Genomic DNA, 17,396 nt, shown 5'->3' with positions numbered 1-17,396 from the left:
TTGCCAAAATTTTTTCTTTATGGTTTCTCCTGAATTTTCTGTTCTCTCTATCTCAGCTGTTCGATCACCCCGAGTAGCCTGGTTTATTCCAACAGGCATTTGGTTATTTAATTGCTCTGAGTAGGGGTTTCTTCCATGACTGCAGGAAAGGTCTGAACTGGATTTGCTGTGGGGGCCTGCCTGAGGCCCCTCTGGAAGTTTTCTAACCAAGGCAAAGTATTACAGCTCAACACAGAGGCAGGTTTAGATACTCTCAGTAGGAGCAGTGTCTGCAGTGGAGCAGTCTTCAGACAGTGACCATCCAGTGCGAGAAAGGAACAGCGGACATTTTCTGTCCATATTGTCCACATTCCACATACAGAATGAAGTGTAATTGTCTCTCTTTGGAAACAACCTGTGTGTCAGTGGATGAATGGATCACAAATTTTTAATACCTATCTTTGTGTGTATTAGATACACAGAAACATCAGTCCATCATAAAATGAACATCCTCTAATGTGCAACAATGGATGAATGCAGAAGGTCTAAGGGGCTGGGTGTTGGGATCTATGACATGTTGACAAAAGGTCACAAAGTGCCAGATAAAATAAAGGTAAATACTGCGGGACCAAGGTACAATAGAGTGACAATGGTTAACACCATGCTGTGTATCTAAATTTTCTTCAAAACACACACACACACACCACACCATACCACACACACATACATACATACATACATACATACATACATACATACATACATACACAACACACACACACACACACATACACCATACACACACCACACACACCATACACACACCACACACACCATACACACACCACACACACTTGCTGTGGGATGTTCTGTATGTCCTGTGGGAGCCCGTTCTCGGGTTCCTCATGGCTTTACCCAGCAGGTCTGCATAGAGGATGATTAGGACCATGGGCCTGAGTGCAGGTATCTGAGATGGTCTGCACTTGGCTGTGCTGTGGGATGGTCTGTATGTCAAGTTGCTCTGATTGGTCAATAAATAAAACACTGATAGGCCTGTGGGTAGGCAGGAAGTATAGGCGGGACTAACAGAGAGGAGAAATAAAAGAACAGGAAGGTCAAAGGAGTCACTGCCAGCCGCCACCCTGACAAGCAGCATTAAAAGATGCCGGTAAGCCACAAGCCATGTGGCAAGGTATGGATTTATAGAAATGGATTAATTTAAGCTATAAAAACAGTTAGCAAGAAGCCTGCCATGGCCATACAGTTTGTAAGAAATATAAGTCTCTGTGTTTACTTGGTTGGGTCTGAGCGGCTGTGGGACTGGCGGGTGACAAAGATTTGTCTTGACTGTGGGCAAGGCAGGAAAACTCTAGCTACACATACTACATACCACACATACACACCACACACACCACACACACACCACACACACACCACACACACCACACATACACACCACACACATACCACACACATACCACACACACCACACACACACACCACACACACACCACACACATACACACACACACACATACACATACACACACACACACACACACACACACACACACACACATACACACTTACATGAAATGGCAACTATGTTAAGTAATAGATGGTGTTAACCTGCTTTGGATAATTATTTCACAATAAATATATATATATCAAGCCAGACACCATAACTTAAATATATAGAATTTTATTTCTCAAGTCAAGCACATGTTAATAAAGCCAAACTAAGAGAGTCAGTAAACAAATAGGAGAGAACATATCATACAATTGTGTGAGTAAATGAAACCTTGAGGGGTAAATGAAAATCCATGTGTGCAAAAAAAAAAAAAAAAAGGTCATTTTATGAACGAGTAAGTGAATGAATAAATAAGTATCTATATAGGCTGGTGTTCTCATATGTACAACTGTTGGCTGCGTGTCTAAATTCTATGGACAACTCTTCTATAAGAAGATCTTTCCAGGTGTCTGTGTAATGCTGGATAAAAATGCAATCCATGTCCATGGAGAATGCTTGATTCATAAGTAAATTTTCTTCATCTGACAAACTGACTTCTGTTTACCACTGCAAAGGACGTCATTCCAGCCCCAACCAGAATATGGATGATTTATCATAACACATTGTTCTTTGTTATCATTGGGCTCATCTGGGTGCCAGAACCTGGAAGGGAGGAAAGAGCATCAGGGTGTTTCCCACAGTGATGCTGGGAAAGAGAAAACAAGAGTAAGCAAGAAGAGGATGTGGTGGGAATTTGTGGAAATCAGATTCAGGTGTATACAAATCAACTGTTCTCCACCACCCATGTCTGACATGTCCCTGGATAACAAGGCCCACCACACTCAATATTCTCTTAGCTTGTTACTTAACTGTTCTCCCAGAACACATCCCAGGGGCTACTTCATCCCTAGGTCTTGGTACCTGAGAATTGTCATTCCATGTACTTATTTGTATGATGAAAAGGTCTCTACTTATTCACATGATGTAATGAAGTCTTTTTTTCCCCATTTTTACAGCAGTCTTATTTTAGAGACTGAAGAGCTACTTAAAATATCTATATAATCTACTTATTTCTGTCATCTAGGAAAAGTAACTTAATATTCTGGATTCCTACCTGTCTTCTCTGAAAACAGAGAATGAGAATAACATTACCACCTATTTCTCACAACAGAAATCAGGATAGAATATGGGAACATACTAAGATATTAGAGTTTATAAATAGTTACATAAATACAACAAACATCAATATCAGAATGTGATATTTATAAGAATAATCAGTTATGATCTTTACATTAATTTTTATTATGACAATATTAATGAGAGCTGGGGAGATGGCTCAGAAATTAAAAGTGCTTGTGCTTTTCCAGAAAATGGGAGAGTTCTGTTCCCAGCAAACATATTGGTGCAGTCACACCACCTGTGACCTCGGCTATGGAGAATCCAACACCCTCTCCTGGGTTCCATGGGCACTCACATACACAGGGCACACACTCACAGAGAGACACACAAATAAAAATAAATTAAATCCTATTATTACATACATAGATGAGAGACTGGAAGAATAATAAAACCCACCATGGTGTAGCACATTGGTTGGGTACCCTGGGTACTTATCATGCTACAATCTTCAAACCCAATTTCCTCATCTCTCCTGGAGTATCAGTGACAAGTGTCTCACAGGACTCCTTGATGAGGAAATGGGGATAAAGTAACTCCATCCCCAGCACTCACACCAGGAGTGAGCTGTTTTAGTTTCATAACCAACAGCTGGAACACCCTAAAGTCTTCTCATGCTACAGGACCCAGGACTCCTCTAGGTAACTCTGGACTCACGTGGCACTTTCATTGTATGGTGTCTGATCAACCCATCGCCACTGTCGGTGACCTGGATCTGAAAGCCCAATATAATAAGCAGCTTTAGCATCCAGGATCTTGGTGATGAAATCCTAAGAGGAAAGAAAGATACAGCATTCAGCCTGGATGGAGTGCTTCTTTTTCTCTTATAGAATTTTATAAGATCTTTAAAAAGTTATTTTAACTATACAAAATTATAGGGTTCATTATGATGCGCATATGCAAATACAAAATAATCAAATCCTACTTCATTTCTTTAGGTGCTTAAATGGCTTTCAAATTTTAGATTTATGTACAATAATTGTACATTTTCACAGTATGATGTGAACTTCTGGTCACACAGAGATGAGAAGACAAATGTGGTGATATTTTATTTGTAAATTAATAAATAAAGTTAGCCTGGAGATAAGAATTCATAGCCAGCCATAAACAGAAGTCAGGCAGTGTAGCACATGCCCTTAATCTGACCACATGGCAAGCAAAGTCTCTGTGTGTTTAAGGACCAGCCAAGCGTGGTGACACATGCCTTTAATCCAAGTACCAACCATAGAGACCTGGAGGTCTGTATAGACAGGCAGTGATGAGGAAGTTAGGTGGCTGGGTTAAGAGCCAATGAGAAGGCAGAACAGCAAGGCAATAAAGGTGCAGGTTAGACAGGAAGAGGCTTTCTTGGGAAACTACAGCGACATGGTGAGCTAAGGTTAGTTGGTGGCAGTCACTCTGATTTCTGTGGCTTTCACCCCTGTACTTGGCTCTGTGTTTCTTATTTAATAAGACTGTTTAGAAATTCATCTACAGACAAAGAAAGGATCAGGAATAGAAAAGCCACCCCCACCCCCAGGAGTGCCATCTTCTCTGACTGACCAGGACACAAAGTCATTACTCAGAGGCCTGATTTCCATGACACTGGGAAAAATCTTCCTCCATGATCATAATGAATTCTCATCTCAGACTCACTCCCTTCTTTTCTTCCCCAGCACCATTCTTGAAAGGTGTACATGAGAGAATTTAGCAGATTTAAGTATTCTCCATTCATAACCTCAGACATTTCATTTCTAATAGTTGGCTGTGATTCTCCTGATTTAATCCCCTTTCCCTAGTCAGCTCTGCACCCTCCTCTGTTAGGCAGTGGGTACTATAGGAAGCATTAGAGTGCTGAAATCACAAACTGCTCTTTGGAGCAGAAACATTTCATCTTTTCCTCCACCCTCAGGCATTGCATTTCTGTTGCCATGGTTCCCTGTGGGTTGTTCAGCTTCACTGAAGCAGGGGCAAGGTGTAGAATGCCAAGGCTGAAGCAACCTTTCCAGCTACCTGATGGAAAGCCTTCTGCCACATCAGCAACACCCATGTCAACACAACTCCCTCTTAGTAAAAAGAGGCAGAGAGTAGGCCAGGCCCAGGCCCTACTCTCTCCCAGAATGCACCTGCTCTTCCTGGCTGTGGATCACCATCAGATGAGCACCCATCCTGGAGCACTTCTCCTCACTCCCACTCCAAGATGCTGAGTCACTCACAGTGAAGTAGCAGTGGGAACTAAATGGCTTCCAATCCTTTGGGCAACAGCTCCAGACTTTGTCTTTGGGAAAAGAAGGAAATGTAAGTGCAATGTCATAAAATCATTTTAAAATCTGCCTGATGTGGAGAACACATGGAAGCTGGGACTCCACACTTCTCCAGGTACAACAAGGAGTCCCTAACTCCTTAGATGCCAAGCAACTCTACCTCTGTGGACACTAACATCAGAGTACCTTTGTCCTACTGGGGTGCTGTCAGGAAAATAGAATGTAAAGGACACTCAGATACTGATGACATAATGCCAAACTGTCTGGGCTCTAAATAATAGAGCCACACCAAGAACCAGAAAATTTCATAATGTCATATGTCGTTTAATTTAATAATACATGTCAATAATCATGGCAGCAAAATTCTGACAGATTTTTAAATAATTGATGATAAAAATACTTGACATAATATTACAAAGATTCTAGAAATAAATGTAAAATTGAATGCCTCAGGAAAGTGAAAAAAGATAAAAAACAAGTGTGTGTAAATATTACTTTTTTATTTTTGCAAACTTCATTTTAATCATTGCATAGTGTTCCATCACAATGATATATGAATATATTTTTAACAGATCCCATTTTGCCAATTTCTTAGGGCATTGCTTTTCTTTATACCCCTATTAGGAATAATAGCAGCAGATCAGCTTTGTCTACATTAGTTAATTGTGTCTTGGGAAGAATTTTAGAGAATAAATTGGTGGGTCAAAGGGTCAAATGTGTTGTAAATATAATTCTTTATATCAGTAATAATATGTTTTTCCATTTTATAATTGAAAAACTTATGAAATAATCTTTTAAATTCAATGGTTATAGTAGAATGAAGGTGACAGAGAAATCAGGAGAAACAAAAACCATAGAAATTGAATTAAATAACAGAGACAAAACAGAAATAAACAAATACGTACATACATACATACATACATACATACATACATACATAAATACAGTCTCCCACCATGATCCTTAACTGCCTATACCAAATAAGAGAGGCATAAAATATATGACAAATAAAGAATTGAGAAAAACATTGTGGCAGATACAGGGAGTTATATTTACACACTCATATATATAGCTATGTGCTTGTATGGATACAAAGAATGTCAGAGATGAGAAAGCAATCACAGAACAGAAGGAGACAGAAGAATGAATGGCCAGATCATGCAGTGTTCAATGAAGAACTAAGAAATTACATTTTTAGTGGTAAACGTTAACAAGGCTCAGACGACAAACACTATTGTGCACCATTATGAAGAACCTGGATAGATATAGACAGATACATTATTCTGTCTCTTGAGAAACCTAACCCAATATTCCACCATAATGTGGGCTACATGTAGCAACATCCTTTCAAAATTACAATGTGGAAAATGGATTAAAAAAGATCAATTTTTTACATTTAATTAAAATATAATTATAACATTTCCTCTCCAATCCCTGCCATGTTCCCTCCTCTCTCTCAAATTCATGGCCTATTTTTATTGTTCTAAGAGCTATGGGCTAATAATACCTGCTGAGAGAGGGAGAATTAATCTCCAGGGATGAGTAGCCTAATTGGTTATCCAATACCAACTGGTTAGCCTTAAAAAGGTACACTTTTATCAGCTGAACACGGCACAGCAAGGTGTAATAAGACTTTTCTGAAAGGAAATGGAGGGACAGTGGATCTGAGGGATAAGTGAGTGATGGACCTGGGGGGAGGTGAGGGATGGGAGGCTGCAACTGGGATGTATTGTATAAAAGAAGAACAGTTAAAAAAAAGAAACAAAAGATACAGATGATGAAAAAAAAAGGTACACTTTAAAATGGCCTACTTTAAGTGGACCATCAGGTGATAATAACAATCTGTAAGAATTTCTATAGTTTAGACCGTGTGTACAATTAAACTAACATTTCACACCTGTGATTTCCTCTCCAAAATCAATTACTGAAATTTTAATACAGGAATATCCTATAATACACTAGATCATTCATCCTCAGAAGTGGTATTCAGATCATTTACAACAAGTATCCTCTGAAAACTCATCCCAACCTAGAGAAAAGTAAAGAGATGTGACAGCTAAATACAGTGTTGCCATCCCAGATGAGAGTCTAGCAATCGTGAACTTCAATCAGTAATGACATCAGTATTCACTCGCTAGTTGTAGCAACCACGTTTGCTTATAAAGATGTTCATATAGGGGACAGTGTATGAATATGTGGGGTTAGAATGATATTTTTATATCACATTAAATATTCTATAAGTTTTAAAAATGTTCTCAAGGAGTCTATTAAAGCTTTAAGCAATTTGTATTCATGATACAGGGTATCATCATTTTCTTCAAATTATATATCTATATCTATATCTATCTATCTATCTATCTATCTATCTATCTATCTATCTATCTATATATATATATATGTATATGTTTTAAAGATTTCTTTATTTATTATGCATATAGTGTCCTGCCTGCATGTATGCCTGCATGCCTGAAGAGGGCACCAGATTTTATTACAGATGATTGTGAACCACCATGTTTTTGCTGGAATTGAGCTCAGGACCTTTGGAAGAGCAGTGCTGTTAAACTCTGAGCCATCTCTCCAGCCTCGTGTGTGTGTGTGTGTGTGTGTGTGTGTGTGTGTGTGTGTGTGTGTACTGAGGTGAGAAACAGCAAGTATGCAGAGATGGTTCAGGAAGAAGCAGAAGCTGGAAAAATCTAATACAATAGAACCCTTTTCACAAACAAGACTTGTGTAGACAAATGGAGGCATACGTATCAGACTCTGTCTGATATAGATGTACATGTGGACTCCACTTCTTGGTACATGCCACCTGGATATCTATTGAAAATAATCACACAAATCAGGTAGACATTCCCTACTCAAGTGCAGACCACACCAGCTAGAAGAACTAGTAGGCAAACTCAGGCCAAGACTCAATTGATGGACTAGAAGCCACTCGGCCACCAGAACTCTGGATAGAGCTCCCACCCAAGGACTTTCTCCTCTCTCCTAGTCCACCCCAGACACTAGCCCCAACTGCCTCTCCCCTCCTCACAGTGTCCCAGACCCCAATTCAGATGGAGATCCCCTGCTCAACAAGAGGCCACTTTTGTTGCCAGAAGTCCAGCCAGCCCTGAGCTCAGGAGAAGATCCTCTGTTCAACCATAGGCCACACAGAATAAAAGACCAAAAAGGAAAGAGAAACCAAGAAATAAAACACCCACAATACAAGGACAAACTTAGAAATTGACACCAAGACCTAAAATCACCTCAAACCCAGATACCTGGATGCCAGGCTAAGAATACAATCAACAACAGCCAGGGTGATATGGCACCATCAAAGTTCAGCTGTCCTGCTACAGCAAGCCCAAAATATTCCAACACAGTCAAAGTACAAGAAAAAGACCTTAGAACCAACTTTATGGAGGTGATAGAGATCCTTAAAGAAGAAAATGAATTAACCCGTTAAAGAAATCAAGGAAAACACAAAAAAATGGAGGAAATAAATAAATTCCATAAAGAAAGCAAAGAAAAAACAAACAGTTGAAGGAAATGAATAAAACTGATCAAGACCTGAAAATGGAAATGGAATGAATAGATAAAACACAAAATGAAGGATTCTGAAAATGGAAAGTCTAGGTAAGTGAACAAGAACTACAGATGCACACATCACCAAGAGAATACAAAAGATGGAAGAGAGAATCTCAGGCATTCAAGATATTACAGAAGAAATAGATAATTCAGCAGGAAAAAAATCTAAAAAATTCCTGACATAAAACATCAAGGAAATCTTATACTCTATAAGGAGATCAAACCTAAATATAATAGGAATAGATCAAGGAGAAGAATCTTAGCTCAAAGGCCAAGAAAATATTTTCAACAAAATCATACAAGAAAAATTTCCTAATCTAAAGAAGGATATGCCTATAAAGGTACAAGAAGCAGACAGAACACCAAATAAATTGAACCAGAAAAGAAAATCCCCTCACCACATATTAATAAAGAATATTAAAAACTGCAAAGGGGAAAGACCAAGTAACATACAAAGACATACCTATTAGAATTACACCTTATTTCTCAGTGGAAACTATAAAAGCCAGAAGGGCCTGGATAGATGTACTGCAGACTGTAAGAGACTGTAGATGACAGCCAAGACTACTATACCCAGCAAAACTTTTAATCAACATAGATGGAGCTATTTCATGATATTTAACAATAAATTCAAATTCAAACAATATCTATCCACAAATCCAGCCCTACAGGAGGTAATAGAAAGAAAACTCCAACTCAAAGATGTTAATAATGCCTATGAAAACACAGAAAATAAATAATCTAACCCCAGCAAAACCAAGAAAAGGAAGCACACACACACATACACATACACCACCAAAAACAACAACAATAACAACAAAATAGCAAGAATTAAAATTTTTGGCCATTGATATCTCTCAATATCAATGGACATTATTCCCCAATAAAAAAGGCACAGACTAATAGAATGGAAGCCAAACCAGGATCCATTCTTCTGCTGCATACAAAAAACACACCTCAATATCAAAGATAGATATTACCTCAGAGTAAAGGACTGGAAAAATATATTCCAAGCAAATGGACCTAAGAAGCATCATGGAGTAGACATTCTAATGTCTAACAAATTAGATGTCAAACCAAAATTAATCAAAAGAGACTTGGAGGGGCACTTCATACTCATCTAAAGGAAAATCCACCAGGATGACACTTCAATTTTTAGCATCTATGCTTCAAATGCAGGGACACCCAAGTTTGCTGTGGGATGGTCTGTATATCAAATCTGTTGCTCTGATTGGTCAATAAATAAAACACTGATTGGCCAGTGGCCAGGCAGGAAGCATAGGCAGGACTAACAGAAAGGAGAATTAAGGGAACAGGAGGGGAAAAGAAGTCACTGCCAGCCGCCACCATGACAAGCAGCATGTGAAGATGCAGGTAAGCCATGAGCCACATGGCAAGGTATGGATTTATGGAAATGGATTAATTTAAGCTGTAAGAACAGTTAGCAAGAAGCCTGCCACGGCCATACAGTTTGTAAGCAATGTAAGTCTCTGTGTTTACTTGGTTGGGTCTGAGCGACTATGGGACTGGCAGGTGACAAAGATTTGTCCTGACTGTGGGCAAGGCAGGAAAACTCTAGCTACACAAGTTTGTAAAGGAAACACTACTAAAGCATAAATCACACATCTACCCTCACACATTGATAGTGAGAGGCTGCAATACTCCACTCTCACCAACGGACAGGTCATCCAGACAAAAACTGAACAGAGAAATACTGGAACTAACAGACATGATGCACCAAATGGAGCTAACAGTTATCTACAGAACCTTTTCACCCAAACACAAAAGAATAAACCTTCTTTGCAGAGCATCAGAGAACTTTCTCCAAAGTCGACCACACACTGGGTCACAAAGCAAGTTTCACCAGATTCAAAAAAAAATATGGAATAACCCCTGCATCCTATCAGACCACCACAGATTAAAACTGTATTCCAACAACAACAGGAATAAAAGAAAGCTACAAACTCATAGAAACTGAACAACTCTCTACTGAATGATTGATGGATCAAAAGGCAGAAATAAAGAAATTAAAGACTTCCTAGAATTCAATGATGATGAATGCACAACATACCCAAACCTTCAGAACACAATGAAATCAGCACTAAGAGGAAATCTCATAGCACTAAGTGCCTACATTAAAAAATTGGAGATATCTCATACTAGGAACTTAACAGCACACCAGAAAGCTCTAAAACAAAAAAAGTGAACACACAAAAGAGGAGGAAATAACAGGAAATAATCAAACTGGGGGCTGAAATCAATAAAATAGAAACAAAGAGAATAATTGAAGAGTCAATGAAACAGCCAAACATTAGACAGATCTTTTGGAACCCCGCAGAAGAGGTAAAGGAAGGATCGTAGGAGCCAGAGACGTTGAGGATACCAGTTATAGTTGTGTAGATTGATGTTCTTGTGGGACTCCTAACAGTGGGAGTGGGGGTGTCTCTGACTCTTTTACCTGCCCTTGGGACTTTTTCCTCCTGCTGGATTGCCTTGGTCAGCCTTGATATGAGGGTATGTGCCTAGTCTTATTATAACTTGTCATGCTATGTTCAGTTGATATGCCTGAGAGATATGATCATTTTTGTAAGGAAATGGAGGAAGAGTGGATCAGGGGGAGAGGGGAGGTGGGGAAGAGAACTGGAAGAATGGAGAGAAGAAAAACTGCATTTGTGATGTAATGTATAAGAGAAGAAAAATGAAAAGAAAGGAAGGAAGGAAGGTAGGAGAGAGGGAGAGAGGAAGGAAAGAAGGGAGGGAGGAAGGAAGGGAGGGAAGGAGGGAGGAAGAGAAGAAGGGAGGGAGGGAGAGAGGGAGGGAGGGAGGGAGGGAGGGAGGGAGGGAGGGAGGGAGGAAAATCTCTGTGGAACCATTACACCCTATAGCCAGCAACAAAGCTCTGAGGCATATTAATTCTTACCTTCTATGGGTGAATAGTCTTTTGTGCAGCTCAATTCTGTGTAAGTTATATTTTTTGTAACTTTTTTTTCTTCAAGAAGTTGAGAGTATTTTTGAAAATAAACTGTAAAAAAAAAACACCAGAAACAAAACCACTCATTTTCATGAAAATATTATGGCTTTGACTGTCTACTTACTGGTGCAAAGATCTACCAAGTCCCAATTACATAAGTAGACAGAGCCTAAGATTCCCATCACCCCACAGCCAATGTAGTCCTCAGCCTCCTATTTGAAACCACAGGTACTTCCAGGACTCCAGAAAGACCATGACTCTAAAGGGAGTGAGCCATACCCTTCCATGTTAACATGAGATGAAAACGCTAACTCCTGGGGGAGATGAAGCAGACAGAGATATTTGTATTTAAGGATGTAAACTGCCTTGTCTTTGGGAGGTAAGGGGGTTAGCTGATTCTGAGTAGCTCTAGCTTATTTTAGAATAGGAAATAAAAAAAGAACTCAACATGTATCTATGGAGCATTGTTTTCTTCCTTAAACTCTCCTCATTTGGATCAGCTTACTCCTCCACGCACACGCTCATTCCCTTCCAGTTTACAGCTGACTGGCTTCTCTCTAGAACTGAATTTGTTCACTTTCCTCCCTGAGTCTTGTCCTCCTTATCCCACCACTTTGGCTTCCTCCATTTCACTCACACTAGGTTTGAAATGGATCATCAATAATACCCCAGGATTATTAGTTAGCCATCTTGCTATTGGACTCAACCCAGTTCTCCTCCTCCCCAGCTCTTAACACATTGCTCCATCCTGCATTTGCATCACCATTTTTTTTGCCATCACTTCTTGTTGTTTTTTATAATCTCTTCTCCCTCCATCCACCCTTTAAAATGTAACACTTCCTACAATCTTGTCATGATGCTTCCTCCTCATACAAAATCTTCCCGAGTGATGCCATGTATTGCTATGGTCTTGCCTGCTGCCTGTATGTGCTGGAATTTGTGCTCACTAAACACAAACATATTAGGTTAGCCTCAATAAGCCCCAAACTGAAATCAACACGTGCCAACTTAAACCTATAACTTATCCTAGATTGTCTACCTCTTTGAATATCTTCATGGTTGCTGAGTTTATATCATCAGAATATGAAAGTTACACTGTAGTTCTTGGACCCCTTAATCCCTGGAGCTCTACATTCATCAGCATGTAGTTCCTTGGTGTTGTGCTCTTTACCATTCAAAGTCGCCACATCTCATGTTCTTCAGATACTCATCTCATTATCAGGTTAGAAATAGGACTTCTCATTTATCTTTTTGTCCTAGTTACTCTGCTTTCAGAGTCCTGCAAAAGTGCTATCTATAACCTATGTTCACATACATCAATTCTCCATTTGAAATGTTGCAGTGGTTCTCCATGGCTGTGATGCCTTGCAAAAAATGACCACAACTTTTAACTTCTGTATCCACATACCATTGCAATGTGATTTTGAAATTTCCCTGGTTAACAAAAGGAAAAAAAAAAGATGAAGTCTTTTGTGTGAGCTGCCTCCAAGAAATCCTTTGGCCAAGAGAAGGTGCAAAATCAACTCTGTTCTATTATTAAGTTAATTTTTTAAAAGATTTATATATTTATTACATATACAGTGTTCTGGCTACATGTATGCCTACAGACTAGAAGAGGGTACCAGATCTCATTACAGATGATTGTGAGTCACTATGTGGTTTATAGGAATTGAACTCTGGACCTATAGAAGAGTATCCAGTGCTCTTAACTACTGAGTCATCTCTCCAGCTTTTGGGTTAATATTCTTAATAGACCTGGCTCATGATCACCCTCAATCTTGGAAGTCTGTATGCTGCTATGTAAACAAGCCTGGACATCCTAAGGAATTATATAAAGGTGGGTCATACTGTTAGTCATTCAAGCTGGATGCCTCTTCTTGGAAGCTGAGGTGCCTGGAATGGTAACTGACTACATACACACGTCTAAGTTCAGCTAGGACCAGAGAAGTCACTCAGTGGAGATCAGCCTAAGCTGACAAACCACAGAAGCATAAGATAAGTAAGAAATTGTCTTAGTTTATTAAGTTTATGCTGATTTATTAAACAGAAAACCATACTTGATTAAAAAAACAATATTTAGAAAAAAACTGAGATTTTCATAATGGGGCGCAACACAAGCTCTGCATCCCTCTATGTCTACCTAAGGAAATGTCATTTCTTCTTCACCTAGTACTGTGTACTTCAGCCATTCATGCTTCTGTCTCACATCTCTGTGACATTCTTGGTACACACGGTTCTAGACATAGCCTCTTCTAGGAAATCTGTGTCAGCACAAGACTTCCTGGACAATGTTGTAGACACTAGTCCACTTTTTCTTCATATTTTTTAGACACAGATTTTTTTTACATAGTCCAAGCTAGCTCTATGGTTATATTTTGTTTGTGCTGAAATGTGATGTTATTTGTATGTTAATAAATAAAGTTGCCTGGGGTTCAGAGCTAATAGCAAGCCATTCAGAAGTCTGGCAGTGGTAGCACATGTCCTTAATCCTGATCACATGACAGGCAGATCTCTGTGTGTTCAAGGATACAGCCAGCATGGAGACACACACCTTTAATCTCAATATTAACCATAGAGACCTAGAGGTCTATATAGACAGGCAGTCACGAGCAGGTCATGTGGTCGGGTTCACAACCAATGAGAAGACAGAACAGAAAGTCAATAAAAACACAGATATACAGGAAGTAGGTCCCTTTCTCAGGGGAAGGACAGCAGTGGCAGTGAAGGTTAAGATGGCAGTTTGTTTTAGTCTCAGCTCTCAGTTACTGCTCTGACCTCATGGGCTTTTAACTCTGCATTTGGCTCTGTGTTTCTTATTTAATAAAACTGATACATCTACATTCGGCACCTAATGTGGGGCACGAACCCAAGACCCTGAGATTCAGTGTCTCTTCTCTATCAACTGAGGTAGTCAGGTTTCTTATTCAATAAGACAGTTACATCTATATAGATCCACCCTCGTGTCCTCCTGTCTTAACATCCTGAGTAGCTGCGATAGTAGGAGTATGCCACTATACCTGGCTGACACTATTTCATTGACTTTCCTCCAAGATTCTGGAGAACAGAGTCCATGTTATTCCTGGACTCTGTCTGTTAGACACACTGTAAGACATACAGTAAATGACTACTACTTGATTCTAATGAATGAGTAAAACACCCTAAATACACTAGTTTGCATGTATTTTAAAATTTTCAGAAATTCTCGAAACTTTGATGAGCAGAAATCTACCCATTTGCTCAGTTGGCTCCTAGATATCACATAATCCTGGGTGGGACACAGCAATTAGAAATCAGCTGAAGAACACTTCTTGGATAATTTCTTCCTAAATACTTCTTGTCCACAAGGTCATCCCAAGATGAAGGAGCCCTATACACACACAGCTTGTATACACATACAGCTTGACTTCTCAATGCCAATGAGAAAACAGATTTGATCTCCCAGTCTAACAAAGACAACACCCCCACAGAGTTCACTCCACAAGCCCACAAACATTCATAAATGCACTTCAGTTTTACTAATGAGATGGATTCCATTTTTTCCAAGACAATAGCTAAATCCAAGGACAGAGTAAAAGCCACAATGTAACCCCTTGAATTATTTTTCCTGAAACAACATTTCTTCACCATACTCTGTTAAATGCTGGTGCTACAGCAGAACCTCTCTTCACCTGAGGCAGACATCATCTACTGATTCATCTGGGATACGTACAGATAAAAGCAACCAAGAATGTGATTGCCAAGAGCAGGAAAAGTGTCATCAGTGATGTGAAGAGCAGCGAGGGGCGGCCAGGCTTACTTAGATGAGGGGTGGGCTTCAGTTTGGGAGCTGGAAGGAAAGCACATTCATCTCATGAGTGATAAGTTTCCCCCTTGTTTCTGCTTTTCCTCACTCCCCGTCTCACTATTCTCCATGTCCCATAATTACTAATAATGTGAACATTTGAAATAATAGAAAAATAATGTCCATTGTAAAAGACATTACAAAATACCTAAAAGTACACACACTGTTGAAATAACTGGTATTAATATTTTGAGATCTGAAAAATAATTTGAATATATATATCCACAAAAACACTTTGATCATATCCTTTCAGGAAGTTCTTTTTTTGGTGGTTGGAGGTGTAATGGGCTAGGGTCTCACTATGTAGACCAGGCTGGTCTGCAGCTCATTATGGAGAGCAGGCTGGCCTCAAATCCTCGATGATCCTCCTGCCTCTGCCTCTGGAGTGCTGGAATTACACCACACTGGCCCTTTCAGCAAATTTTAAAGGATGTACATATAGTATGTTTTCCCACAGGAGCACACAGCATAAGTACTACCATCTGCTGTGGCTTTCCTTTTACACTGTCTTGTAGGTACATTTTCATGTCACCTTGTTTTCTTGGTGTTCTTTACTGTGGTTGCAGCAGGATATATTCTAATACCTTCCAGACTGTCTGAATATTAAAGACACATATGCAATAAAAGGTAAATATTTCTAATCATTTTCAAAATCTTTAGCATATGGTCAGTCTGCTGGTCACTGACTCATGACTGGAAACAATTTGCTAGATGAAGATAAAATGTAGTGGAGAGCAACTGCCTACAGAGGGAGAGGCTCTGCTTTGATCTATAGTATAAAAGAAAAAGTTTCTTCAAGATAAGAGCTCCTCATACAGAAACAGTTTTCATAAATTTACAATATACTGTCAAAATAGAGGGGAAAAGCTCAATAGTGAAAAGTATGATTTCATTTTATGTTCATTTTTATATAGCAGGAAATGCTATCTACAAGATCTATATACAAGAATACAAGATACAGGTATAGTTTCTGTAAAAGGCAAGAGCATAAACCATGCCAAGCAAGCTTTTCTTTCCCACAAAACTCTACACTACAAACAATTCAATCCCCTGTGCCTCCAGTAAATCCCAGAGATTGAGTGCTGAGAAGATTAGTAACCAATTTCACCCAAAGTTTATTATTGACTCTTCCTTTATCCTCCCCCCAACATTAAGTCCAGAATTTTTTTTACCTGTGGCAGAATCTGAGTAGGTGCCTGAGGAGTTGGATTCATTCTTGAACTTCACTTCTGCATAGGTGATTTCTGAAGCCATATCAAGAAGAGACCTGCCTCACTCAGAAAACATACCTTGTCTCCTGCCCAAAACTCGTGGTATGTGAGGACCAAACACAGCGATAAATTGTCATATCACACAATTATATAGAAGAAGAGAGATTTCCAGATGGGATATCCCACATGAGAATGAGAAACCACAACACGGAATCACTCAGGCCACATACAGAGATGCAACATCTTAAAACAAGAAAATAAGAATTGTAGCGTTTGAATCTACTCAGCACGATATGCAAATACTATAAAAAAGGAACTCAAAGGAGGAAGGAAAGAATTAGGAAGGAGAGGAGAAGAGGAACCATGCTGTGAGAGAACTCTGTCCTAAGACACTCTGCAGCAAACATAACTTCATGCGATTCTGTATGCAAAAGCGGTTTCGGGCAAACCAGACAATGTGAGCAAACACTTAAGGCACGACAACATTCATTTTGACTGAACAGCCAAGTTCTGTCACCACGTTCTAGAGGACCATCGGCCCCTCACCATTGTGTGGGCTCCCACTTCCCACTCAGCTGCCTCCAGCAGGGGGAAGGCAAAGCTCACATCCTGGTCCTTCTGAAGCTGCTCCTCTGAGCTCTCTGCTTCCCACTGTCTTCTTAACTCACTCATGGGCACTCTCCACTCACTGGGCCACTGGCCACATTCTGACACAGCTCTGGTTAGCAGCTGTGGGAGGAGGCTGTCTCTCTCCTCATGTCTGTCTTCCCTTGATCCCTGCACTGCTGAGCTGGAGCCTCATGGGTTCACAGCACTGTTGGGAACACTTTGGAGAATTAATGGATCACAATATACCAGAGGCAAAATTAAACTAGTTGCTAAAAATGGGATCATT

At 39.7% G+C, this 17,396-nt stretch overlaps 1 protein-coding gene across 2 annotated transcripts; it reads right to left on the bottom strand.

Annotated features, from left to right (window-relative positions):
• Nucleotides 1–1,699: 1,699 nt before the first annotated feature.
• Nucleotides 1,700–17,182, bottom strand: LOC102903205 (C-type lectin domain family 4 member A-like). 2 transcript variants are annotated; one of them, XM_076567947.1, is made up of 6 exons: nt 16,463–17,169; nt 15,159–15,275; nt 11,399–11,500; nt 4,771–4,922; nt 3,323–3,435; nt 1,700–2,152 (listed from the first exon to the last, which is right to left on the bottom strand). In XM_076567947.1, exons 1-6 carry the CDS (start codon nt 16,542–16,544, stop codon nt 2,011–2,013), a joined length of 708 nt encoding a protein of 235 aa, XP_076424062.1. In that variant the 5' UTR covers nt 16,545–17,169; the 3' UTR covers nt 1,700–2,010. The 2 variants fall into 2 exon arrangements, with proteins under 2 accessions (XP_076424062.1, XP_076424063.1); XM_076567948.1 differs by lacking the exon at nt 15,159–15,275 and having other exon boundaries at nt 16,463–17,182.
• Between the last annotated feature and the right edge of the window lie 214 nt (nt 17,183–17,396).

The sequence above is a fragment of the Peromyscus maniculatus genome, chromosome 3, assembly GCF_049852395.1.
Source record: "Peromyscus maniculatus bairdii isolate BWxNUB_F1_BW_parent chromosome 3, HU_Pman_BW_mat_3.1, whole genome shotgun sequence".
NCBI classification, from domain to species: Eukaryota; Metazoa; Chordata; class Mammalia; order Rodentia; family Cricetidae; genus Peromyscus; species Peromyscus maniculatus.
The sequence above is the reverse complement of the archived record's forward strand: the minus strand, read 5'-3'. Positions and strand labels throughout refer to the sequence as shown.